The 12654-nt window shown below is 39.1% G+C and overlaps 1 protein-coding gene across 2 annotated transcripts in view; it reads left to right on the top strand.

The window, feature by feature from the left end:
• PLCB1 (phospholipase C beta 1) overlaps positions 1-12654 on the top strand; it is a 581938-nt gene that overhangs the window by 493470 nt on the left and 75814 nt on the right. For both annotated transcript variants that reach the window (XM_089519303.1, XM_089519304.1), the window contains exons 22-24: positions 878-982; positions 2395-2504; positions 8439-8571. In XM_089519303.1, coding sequence (XP_089375429.1) covers positions 878-982; positions 2395-2504; positions 8439-8571 — 348 coding nt within the window. The remainder of the gene's footprint in view (positions 1-877; positions 983-2394; positions 2505-8438; positions 8572-12654) is intronic.

Raw genomic sequence — 12654 nt, 5'->3', positions numbered from 1 at the left:
GGCAGAAACTGGATTGAAGCTATGCTCCAGGGTTAAAAAATGGAGCAAAAAGAAGCCAGGATATTCTGACTTAGCCTGGAAAATATGCACCTTTGACCCTGCATGTAAATGCCCCAATGCAAGAGCAGTACTGAAGGAGCGATCCATCCTAATCCTAACCCTAAAGCTGCATATAAACTCACATTTGCAGGTGTGTATTAAAAAAGAGTGGAGCTGGCATATTCAAATGGTTGGGGCAGCAAAGCAAAAAAAATGAAAGTATGACACCCCCAATAGATACAACATACACAAACCAGACAGTCCAAGAGGGGACATGGGGTGAAGGGGGATAAAAGTGTCATGTAAAGGGATAAGATTGTGTTTGCAGTGTTTTACTGGGCCTGTTCTGATGCCCTATACTGGTAGAGGATCACAGGTGCGATTGTATGGCTGATCAAAAGGGCATCTATCTAATGGGATGGCATCTAGGCAGCAGGCAGTCACTGGCTGTGCATTTGTGTAATGGTGTGCATGCATAGTGGGGAAGTGACAAAGGAAATTACCCAGAAGCATGGCTTGACACCATGCCATGTGGTTGGGCCATGCACATTCAGGATGCCTTGGGAGTAGCCAGTGCAGATAGCAGGGTTTTGACCCACTTCTGGAAGATCAGATCCGAGCCACTTTTTCCTGCCCATCTGTTCTGCCTCTTAGAAAAGGTAACTCTTCCATTTTCCATTCTATTTTCTGTTTTACTATTCTATTCTATTTTCTATAGACTTGAATTCAGCTCTTCTGCTCATACCATAACTGTATGTTAATATCTCTTGATCCATCTTTATACTTACTGCTTTTACTTTAAAAAGTTAACATATGTGTTGTCCTGCTTTCTTTTTAGGCTATCATTATATTTGCCTGAGAAATGAAAGAAATCAGCCTTTAATGTTGCCAGCCTTATTTGTATACATAGAGGTTAAAGACTATGTTCCTGATACTTATGCAGGTAACTATAATGTCTGCCAGGAGGAAATCCATATGTAACATTGGAAGTGGCTTGTTCTGTTTCATTTTGTCTTTGATTTGGTGCTTTGAAACAGTGTAATAACAATGTAAACCATAGTAAGATGAAGCATAAACCTCCAGTATCATCATATACCTGTGAAAATAAGGAATGTCAATAAATTGTAAGATCACCAGTGTGATGTACAGTTACTTCACATAGTGTTCCTTGATTCCACAGTATTGCACCTTCTTTTGAAAATATGATAAAGTTCCCACAACTTCATTAGTAAAGTTTATACTAAAGTCCCACCTTCTATGTGCCTTCTATTACCATACATCATATTTAGTAGTAGTAGCTGTAGTGGTAGTAACAACAACAATAATTGTCTCTGAAATCCAGAATAAAAAAGTAGGGCCTGTTACAGACTGACAAAATAAAGCTGCTTCGGGTCTCTTTGGAGGTATGCTATTTAAATGATGCATGGGTCCTAAGAGTCCAGAGGTTGCGCCAAAGCCACACTCCATTCCTAAGCACTGGAGTGCAGCTTTGGTGCAGCTTCTGGATTCTTAGGATGTGTGCATCATTTAAACGGCATACCTCCAAAGAGACCCGAAGCAGCTTTATTTTGGCAGTCTGTAACAGGCCTAAGTTATACATTAAAATACGGGTGGGATCTTAACAGGCCTGGAGCCTCAGTTTTGCCCCCTCTTGGAGGCATGCCAACAGGCTGCAGCCCCTGAACATTGACTAAAATTTGGTGTCAATTTGTGTCATCAAATTCAGGTGACAAAGTGAGAAAAGATCCATCAATCAAATGCTCCTCTTAAAGGTTGTTTCCTTGGAGGCTGCCAGATTTTTGAAGCAAACTGTGAAAACCCATTTAAAGCAAGCATTTTCTACTTCTTTTAGACTGTCACAATTCATTGGCATTTGGTAGGATGTTTGGTGAGAAGGCTGAGGGAACAAAAAGAAAGGCCTTAGGGCTTCATGGGATCTGTCTGCTATTTGTTTAACCACCTCTGTGTTGAAGAGAAGTATAATACTTGCAGGTTGCCATGGAACTAGAACTAGAATGATCCAAAGATCTATTCTAAATCATGATCTTGTGATTTTGAAATGCAAACCCTATACATTGATCATTAGGAAAAAGTTTTAGAAAAATCAATGGTATTTTAACTAAACCTTCATAATACTGCAGTATTGGTCTATATGAGGTTAATGACAGCATGCAGCTATTTTTCTACTAAATGTTTAACCATTCTAGCTGAGCTAAGTTTTCAGGAGTACAGACCAGGGAGACACAAAAAGAACCTTAGGGTTCTGAAGGTGATCATTTAGTTTCTGTATAACCAATATACTGCTATATGGAAAACAAATTAAAGTAGGATCCCACATTCCTCTCTGATTTCCAGATGTTATTGAAGCATTGTCCAACCCAATCAGATATGTGAACTTGATGGAGCAGAGAGCAAAACAGCTGGCAGCACTGACTCTGGAAGATGAAGAAGAAGTAAAGAAAGAGGTAAGAGTCTGGGCTTGATCAAACCTCTTGTCATAACAAAGGGATGAGATTGATGCTTTGCTCAGTGCTCTTTGGGAATGGGAGTGCGGGAGAGACAGAAGAAGCATGCTGATGTACGTCTGCATTATTGAGGTTTTCTCATTTTCCCCAAGACTGTTTGCTATGCATTATGAGTACTTTTGCAAGGAGATTGGATTGATCAAAAACCATGCCAAGTGTTGTGCAGTATTCCAAAGCTGTTCTGTTCTAGATAGGACAATAAAGAGATGACTGGACTCTATGTTATTTTTTCTTTTGTCACTATGAACCCAGAAAACAATGAAAAACAATAGTTTCTGGAGCAAAAAATGAGCACAATGACCAAACCAAATAACTTAAGTAAAAATAAATAAATCATAGTTCCATAGTTCACAGAGCCTTTATTTTATCAAAGAAGTACACCAAAAATCTGCTTCCTATTAACTCTCTAATTAAATGTAGGCCTCTTCTTGGCCTAAAGTATTCCACAAAACATGGTGACATAGCTCCTCTGGCGGTATGAGGGACATTTTTTTAAAAGTCACAATAAAAACATCCAAAGGGGATATGATGGGAAGTAGTGGTGTGGCTGAGGGCCCAAAACTTTTTAAGGTGATGTGGTTAGCATGTGTCCTGCTAGCTCCTGGGAGCTCCTACCTATGTAACAAGGAAAACATGAGAAACATCTAGATGAGACTGGAGACAGGGGTCCACAAATCTTCACATCAAACATAATTTTCATGTATGGCTGTAATGACTGAGGTCCTCCAGTCACTTGAAGACTTTTCATGAACCACAAAGGGTTAATCTGGGGGGAGGTACATGCTAATACAATGGCAAAGATACATAAACCAAGTTTCATAATGCACCTTATCTGTAATGCTTGGGACCAGAGATGTTTAGAATGTCTTTGTCTCTTTTTCTTTCTACCCCCCCCCCCTTTTTTTTTTTTTTGATCTTGGATTACAGGTTGTGTATCCCATATTCAGAATACTTAGGGATAGAAGTAACTATCTCATTGCATAGTGCAAATTACATTGCATGATAAATGGGTTACATGGTTAAGATGCAGTTGTATTTCAGTGCCAGATGAGGGATCCCTCTACAAACAAATGCTTTGACTTTGAAACAGCGGCATCTCAGCATTTAGACTATCAGTATACCTCTGTTGGCAACTTCTCCACCCCATGGGGAAACTTTCAGATCCAGGCAAAATTATCTTTGTAATTAATAGCCACAGAGATAGCTGCATTTGTCCATCAGCCATGTGACAAATCCCTTGCAAAGCTATGCTAGGATTTGTTTATGTGGTTTCCAAGTTTTTATTTAATAGATACCTCAAAGTGGATTACATTAAAATAATGAAAGACAGTCCTATGATTCAGTCCCTTCTGACTAAGGATATGAAAATCTCTTAGTCTCAATTTTGTTGAGTTTTTTCAACACCCACATGCATTTTCTTTTCATCCTGGTTTTGTATTGGGTTAAAGGACTCCTTTACTTTAAGCACTGGAACGTGGGAAAATTTTAATGCATCTCTCTAATCTGTATCTTTATTTGGACAATTTAGGGTCAGTACAGACAGGCCAAAATAAAGCTGCTTTGGATCACTTTGGAGGTATGCTGTTTAAATGACACATGCCTCTTAAGAGGCCAGAAGCTGCGCCAAAGCTACACTCCTGTCCTTAGGACTGGAGCGTGACTTTGGCATGGCTTCTGGCCTCTTAGGATGCATGCATCATGTAAACAGCATACCTCCAAAGTGACCTGAAGCAGCGTTATTTTGGCCTGTCTGTACGGATTCTCAGTTAATTTACAAAACGTTTTCCCATTGACTAAACCATGTTTCTGGGTCCGGTCCCCTCCCCTCAAATATGTCCATTTTAGGCGGTGACTTTTTAAAATACACGGATTCAAGCATCCACGGTTTGAAAATGTTAAAAAAAGTATAAATTTCAAATATCAAACCTTGATTTTCCATCTTTTATTAGGGACAACGTTTAGCTATGTCATTATATTTAATGGGACTTGAGCATCCACGGATTTTGTTATTCACGGGGGGATCTTGGAACCAAACCCCATATTGTGTTGTATGTGGTGAATTTCTCAGAAATGCAGTGTAAGCCTTTCAGACAAGCAAGTGCTTAAGGTGACATGCATATTTTCTTGCAACAGGAGATACGCAAATGCTTTTTTTGTCCAAACCATTAAAACAAATTAATTTCTTTCCATCCCAACCTAAGACAAATAGCAGTGCATATGAGGTAGCATATCTTTACCGCTTCTACAAAACCACCTCCTATGACATAATTGTGGCACAACTCTTCACTCTTGTTCCATCTCACTCACCCCATTTGCTGATCATTGACTGCTCTGTTGCCTTGGTATAAGTTCCCGGCTCCCCTTTTGAAAAATTTTGAACTCTCCTCCAGACCAAACAGCCAAATATAACAGCCCAAGATGAGTTGCTGAGCAATGGCAGCTGGATGCACCATGGCATACCTGTGTCTCCTCTCTCCCACCACTGCCTTCACTAGTGCCAGAGGCATCACTAGAGGGTGCAAGGGGTGCAGATCTCACCAGGTGACATCCTAAGGGGGCTGACACCACTGCTTCGCAAACATTTGCCTTTTCGCAAAAATGGGTTGTGATGTTTGCTTGCGTCCTTTTAAAATGTTAGAGATGGTATGAGTGGGTGAGGCTCAATAGGAAAGGAGAAGCCTCAGGTGTTTTTTTTTTCAATTAAAATTTTAAAATTATTTTTGTGGAGCTCTGACGAATGTCACAGATACTTTCACTACCCATTCTAAAGAAAGAGAAGAAGGACCAGGATTACATTTGAGGTGCTTATGCCGCATATGATAGCTCTGTTTAAATATTTGAAGGGATGTCATATTGAGGAGGGAGCAAGCTTGTTTTCTGCTGCTCCAGAGACTAGGACCCGGAGCAATGGATGCAAGCTCCAGGAAAAGAGATTCCACCTCAACATTAGGAGGAACTTCCTGACAGTAAGGGCTGTTCGACAGTGGAACACACTCCCCCCGAGGGTAGTGGAGTCTCCCTCCTTGGAGGTCTTCAAACGGAGGCTGGATGGCCATCTGTCAGGGATGCTTTGATTTGGATTTCCTGCATGGCAGGGGGTTGGACTGGATGGCCCTTGCAGTCTCTTCCAACTCTATGATTCTATGATTCTATCTCCTTGTCTTCTTGGGAAATGGAATAGAACAGAATAGAATTCAGTCCAAACTCCTGCTGTGTAGGAATACAAGAGCAAAACAATCCTGTCAGATGGCCACAAAGTCTCTGTTTAAAAACCTCCAAAGAAGAGACTGCATAACACTATAAGAAAGTGTATTCTGCTGTTGAACAGCTTTTTGTAAATTTGTGTACTGTATTTGTATATTTACAAATGTCTGTGTAAATTTCTTCCTTGCCTTACAAATGAGCCAGTGTCCATTGAGGGCTCCTAGACTGTTCTCTGGCATTTCTTTAAGCTCAATGAGCAACCTGTTTTAACCCAACACTACCAATCTTATTCCGTGCTTTGCTATCAAGAGGTAATACCTGTGCCCCTGCTTGATTGGAAATCCAAATACAGAACTATCAGCAGCTTCCAAGTGAGACCAAGTTATAGATTTACGTACATATTTAGATATATTAGATGCATTGTGAATCAGGTTCTTTAGTGAGCCAACCAAAAGCAGTGATCACATTCTTGCCACTGCCTTTGGACAAGAAATGTGTGTTCTATAAGGAAGGTAACATCCACAATCTGTTGCTTGTGAACAGTTAAATTGGTGCAGTGGGAATTCATTTGTAATGTGTAATGTTCACAGATATGAATGCTAAAACCAGTTGCATCATAATTTATTCATACCGTAATCTTTTAAATCTACTCCCCCTCACCCCTTATTGCTGTACCTATCAGCTGTTATGGAAGTGTAAAGTGTTTAGAGAAGAAAACTGCTCCCCCCCATCAGTTTATTACCAATGAAGAATGAAAATGAAAGCTGCCTGAGAGAAACTAATCCACTGAGGTGCCATGGCAACAGGTCCTTCTAATATAAATGTTCGTATCTCAAGGAAATGAAGTGCCTTACAATGCTTCCTCTCCATTCCATTAGTGTTGCAGGAATCTTCTGTGTGCTTTGAGCAATATGACCACTTATTGAGCAGTTGTAAGATTATTCGTGTGTAGTAAAATTAAAAGGGCGGGGGTGAGTTTTATACATGGGCCGTGAGAGCTGGCAAGGAAGGAAAGGTTGTGGGGAATGCTTAAACAAGTTGAGCATTACAGACACGCTCATCCGAGCATGCGGCAAGGATGGAGGTACTGTTTGTGTAAGCTTATCTGTTGAATATAATTATGAGAGAGCTGTCTTGGGAACATTCATGTACCTTGGGAGTAAATCAGTAATTAGACTGCTGGGACATTAAACTAAAAAATAAAGTTGTCATTTTATAAAATGTTCTGTTCCTTGGTGACTAGTGTATTCTGCTGTTAGATTATATTTTAATCTCCATAGTTATTGTATTACAATTGAGTAGCGTACTGAGATCTGTAGGCAAAAAATAAATTGTCTTATCTCGGCTTGTTAGAGGGCATAAACCTTGTTTTATAGGGAAGTGTACTAAGGAGGGGTATAAAGAAGCTGATCTAGCTACAGGAGACTCCTACAAATGTTTTATCATAGTGGGCCACCCAGGGGCTTAATGAATAGAGTGATTATGGAAAGATAAAACTATGTTTTACAAATTAAATCTATATTGTACATACCTTTTAAAATCAATCTATGTTTATGCAGCTGCATGAAACAATACTGAAAGACTAAGGTCTTTTAAAAAGCTGATATGCTAGTGTTGGGTAATTGATTCACTGTGGTGGCAGATTTTGTTATTAATTCCAGTTTTTCATTTTTGCAAAGGATTAGATAGCTCCCACATCCCCTGTAAGTAATCAGAGGTGGTGAAAAACCATAGTGCAAGCTACAGGTATTATTTTTGAAAGTGCTTTCTGAAACTGAATTGAAACTTGCTCTGTGCTGATGCTCTACAAATACAATCTCCCTTGACAATCTTGCAGTCATAATATATGAATTCAGCCGACTAGGAGTACAAGTCTGTACATCATTGGAAGCAGAATCCAGAGTTTGGAAAAGTGATTTTTGTGGACAACAGCTCTCAGAATACCTTAACCAGCATGGCCCAGTGGCAACACTAGGGGGCGCGGGGACTACGGATTGTACCAGGTGACACCCTAAAAAAGAGGGGGGGTGACACCACTGCTCTTCAAACATGTGTATTTTGGTAAAAACAGGCTGTGGCATTTGCTTGTATCTCTTTAAAATGCTGAAGAGATGGGGTGAATGGGGTTAGGGTCCCTGGGAGGAGACAGGAGAGACCCCAGGATTTTTTAAAAATAAAATTTCAAAATTTCAAAATTTAATTTAATTTTTTTTTATTTTTTAAAATTATTTTCTTTAAAAACAGTACACTTTACCAAATTTTCACTTTAATCACATGAAACTGTATATATCAACACTTTTATTCTGTGCATATGATATTGTAATGTAAAGGTATAATTTAATTTTGCCATTTATAACCATTACATTCAGTGATATATGGCAATTACAATTTATGAGTAAATAAGTACAAAAAACATTATTAAGGGTTCTGTATGGGTATAGTATGGATGAGGTCAATGTGGGGGACAATATGAGTTACCGCACCAGGTGATACCAACCCTAGTGATGCCACTGGCATGGCCACTGGCCATATTAGCTGGTGGATTCTGGGAGATCTAGTCCAAAATAGTTACTTTTCCAAGTTCTGCATTATGCACGGGTTTTTGGTCAAGTTTCATAATCACAAGATCCACTTTCTTGTATATTAATAGGAAGCATTTTCTATTGATAGGCAGAACAGGGAGATGCACCTTCAGAAGCTCACAATGAACCTAAGCCTGCACCAGCTGAAAATGGAGTAAACCATACTGCTTCCCTCACCCCAAAACCATCAACTCAGGTTGCTCCCAGCCAGCCAACACCAGGTAAGAAATGGATTGAATTGTATCATTTATATAACACCTTTTAATGGGGGTGAAGAGGGGCATGCAAGTGATTAAACCTTTGTGTGGCCTTTTGGTTATGCACAAAAACGAGGAGAACAAATTGAATTTAGATCTCTTTTCAGTGTATCAAACACATAAATATGTTTAAATCTGTTTGAAATGTTGTGCCTCTAACCAGATCTTTCACTGCTTTTGGGCTACTGTGTCCTATTATCTGTAGCAAGCTAGGTAACACGCCCCTGTAAGCTAGGAGGCTCATTGGGTGATCTTGAATGTGTCACAACTGATCAGCTTAACCCATTATCCAGAACTGTTGTGTGGATAAAAGTGCCAACCAACCCAAAAATAGGGAGGAAGGGTAGAATGCAACCACAGAGAGGAGGATGAGAGAAGTTTTATTCAGAATCAGATTTTTGTTCTTGTACTATTCGGATCAGTTTGGGTGTACCATTCATCAGCAGGATTTTTGCACTTTTAAGTTTTACAGGCAACCATTTGCAACTTGGCTAATTAGTCAATTAGCTAATTGCCTGGACATTTATCCTGTCACTTTATGTATTAATTTATTTGCCATTTGCCTGCCAAAATGATGTACAATAAACTGGTAAGAAAAATAAACACACTGAAAAGAACATTAAAGCTGTTTTTTAAAAAAAACAGTTCAAGAAACCAAAGATCAGATATTCAAAATAAGGGACAGGAAGTCATTTTATGTTGTCTTTTAATGTTTTGGATGTTTTGTTGTTGTTTCTTACCCTTTTTCCCTTTTGTGAATGTCTTGAGAGTTGTAAATGTGGATGTGTTTTTAATCAATCAATAATTTAATTTAAAAAAGATGAAATCATAGAGTTTTGATTTCCTGCCAGAGGATAAACAAAGATGGAGTTTACCTGACTGGTTCTGCTAGAGAGAAAGCCCTGCTTTATTTATTTATTTAAAAATTGCATTAGCAGATCTTTTCTCACACTGTATATCATTTCCTTTTAGGAAAAGAATGAAAAATGTGACTAAGGATGGATGGAAAACAACAGCTTCCATCCTTCTGAGTTCTGTCTTAACTCTCCTCTGCCTCTTCATATCTTCCATGTAAAGGCCTCTCTCCCATTGTGGGTGCTATTTCTATGACATTCTCTCCATTAGATCTAAGGCTTCAATTCCATGATTGATTGGTTATTAAATATTTATATCCCATCCTCTATCCAAATATCTCAGGGTGGCTTACAATAAAATCAGTTTAAAGCAATAAATGATAGTGATAACATAAAAAAATATTAAAAACATGTTAAATAGATTAATTAAAAACCAGACAATTAAAAACCTGTTAAAACAGATTTAAATAATGTAAACATAAGATGTATGACACCCAAATAAAATCAGTTATGTCCAATAAAAAGCCAGGTTTTAACTTGGTCCTGAAATTATCCCAGTCTTGGTGCCAGTTGAGCTTTCAGGGGAAAGAACTGGTGTGCATATGAGGCGGGCATAGCAAGACCCTGTCTCACATTTTCCAGGGCCTCCAAGAGGAAGAGGAGAAAAAAATTTATTACAGTCTGGAAGCTTTCTTTTGTTTCCAGAGCAAGTCTAAAATCTATTGGAAAAAAGGAGGCCCTGGACTGACTCTGGAACAATTTCCAACCTGCTAGTAATTGTGGATCTGAATGTTCCATATTGCTAGCTTAACTGTGGCTCTCAAATTGTTGCTTTAAAGCAGAATGCTGGGAGATAGCTCCTAGCATTATTTACCATTAGTTGTGTTGGCTAAGACTGCTGATGGTTGCTTTGGCCTTTGGTCCTGTGGCTCTCAAATTGTTGCTTTGGAGTAGGATGCTGGGAGATATATTATAACTATTAGTTAGATTAGCTAAGATGGATGAAAGCTGCAATATGACAACATCTGGACAACCCCACAATCCCCTCCTCCCATAGTAGAGTATGTCACAGCATTGTTGGCACAAGTTGGTTAAGTTGGTTGGTTGAGACTGATGATATAGAGGCATTTTCATTGCTATTATTGTTATTGTTTATTGCTATTGCTTTGTATTTCCCTACTGTTATAAGCCGCCCGGATGCCCAGTGATTGGGCGGGATATAAATAAATCATATTATTATTATTATTATTATTATTATTATTATTTTGTGACTGTGGGCAGTTGGAAGACACTTACTGTGAATGGATTCAGCTCCCAACAGTCACAGTGGCAGGTCTGGATTTCTTCTGAAACTACTGCATGCACCTGGACACCTGTTCATAAGCTCCTTTCTTCAGTCTAGTATTGGGAGAATGACTAGAGAGGATGGTGTACATTTTCCCTTTTCTTCTTCAGGAAGGCTGTATCATCTTGAAATCTTGCTGGGCCAGTTTCTTTTCTTCAAGTGAGCAACATCAGTTCAAGGTCAAAATAGTCAGTCTCTGTTATTTAGGCAGACAACATCAGCATGATAGTTTCTAGCCATCCTGTTGAATGTTGTAGTCCGTAAAAATAGCTTCTCCAAGTTTCAGTCCGTGTACAAAGTTTTTGGTCAAATGTCTTATTCACAGGAACAGCCTTCTTGTTAGGTGGGGCAAAAAAAAAAGTGCCTTCAGAAAGTCAAGTAGAAACATGATGTCACAAAGACCAGGCCATTATGAACAGCATCACCATGATGTCACAATGGTTAGCCTTTCTCTTTCAGGCAGGCTGTATCAGCATGGTAGCACAAGTTATCTCTCTCCTTCAACCAGGCAGCAGTGGCATGAAGTCACAATGGCCCATTCTTTTGTCTTTTATTGAGATAGGGAGCATATCAGGGCAAAATCTCTGTCTTTTAATCTCACTGAAGAAGATAGAAGCAGGATCATCTTGGTTGAAAAAGGCAGCAGTGTGTGGGCAAAAAAGCAGCAGGTAAAAGAGGGGAGAGTTGGAAAACAGGTATTCTTAGCTTTTGCTTGCCTTCTGCTTACAGTGAGCATTTCCAAGGTGGTCTGGCACACAAAAAAGTTAAAGATAATGGTACCGGTAAAATTGGGAAGGAGATCTGGCAAGCTGTACACAGAAGGAATGCAAACCCTCACTTATTTCATCCCTGCACGGAAATCTCCCGTTATTCAGTTTGCGATTATGAGAGGTTTTGCACATACTGTATTTTCAATATTTTTTTTTACATCTAAAGCCCCTTTTTTAAAAAAAAAATGGTACAGAAAACACTCTTATTTTGTGAATAGCACACTGTTTTCAAGGGGGAAATCAGTTAGTTGAGCCCCTATGTTGGGAGAAAGGTGGGATATAAGAAATAATAATAATAATAATAATAATAATAATAATAATAATAGTTTTTTGGACAAAACACATCATTTTCTGGAGAAGGGCTTTCTTGCACGCACACACGCACACTCCTCAGAAAAGTCCCTAAATTGGAAATATTTCACAGCAATGGACCATTGTCACAACAGGGTATCTTGGAGTATCAAAGCACCCTTACAAAGATGAGAAAATCTGTGATTCCGGCAGTCAGGTAGAAAAATAGTCACTGATGGAACCCCTATCTTGACAAAAAGAGGCTTCGCTTTTCATATGTACCACACAGATTAAAACAGAAACTACAAAAAACAGGTGGAGGAAAAGTAGCCAACCAAGGTAGGTGCTGTCTCGCATCCCAGAAACAGAAGGGCTTCAGTTTGCAGCATTTGCCCCAGGGAGGCTGGTTGGCATGTAGTAGGCACAATGACAACATAGTCAAAGAGAAAAGAGATGGATAAGAGGATGAGAGGAATTCTGACTAGAATTTAAACAGAAATAGTTAACAATATGGGTTGTGGGCAGAGGTCAAAATGCTCCACTTGCCCTTGGCAACCCCCCCCCCCCAAGTACAGGGCTGCTCAATAATCCCCCAAAGTGGGAGTCTAACCTGAAAGAATATTGCTGCTTGAAAGAAAATCGAAAAAAACAGGATACAGATTAATTTACAGAAACAGGCTGAAAGAGAAGAAGATTAAATGTAAATGTAAGTTTTGAAATACACTATATAAAAATGAGTGGATGTAGAATGTGTTTTTGATATGGGAAACAGAGATTAGCTGAAAAT

Source organism: Sceloporus occidentalis, unplaced genomic scaffold (assembly GCF_023333645.1).
Source record: "Sceloporus occidentalis isolate IW3139 unplaced genomic scaffold, rSceOcc1.0.p SCAF_4, whole genome shotgun sequence".
Lineage (NCBI taxonomy): Eukaryota > Metazoa > Chordata > Lepidosauria > Squamata > Phrynosomatidae > Sceloporus > Sceloporus occidentalis.
Note: the sequence above shows the minus strand (reverse complement) of the source record. Positions and strands in the feature narration are given on the sequence as shown.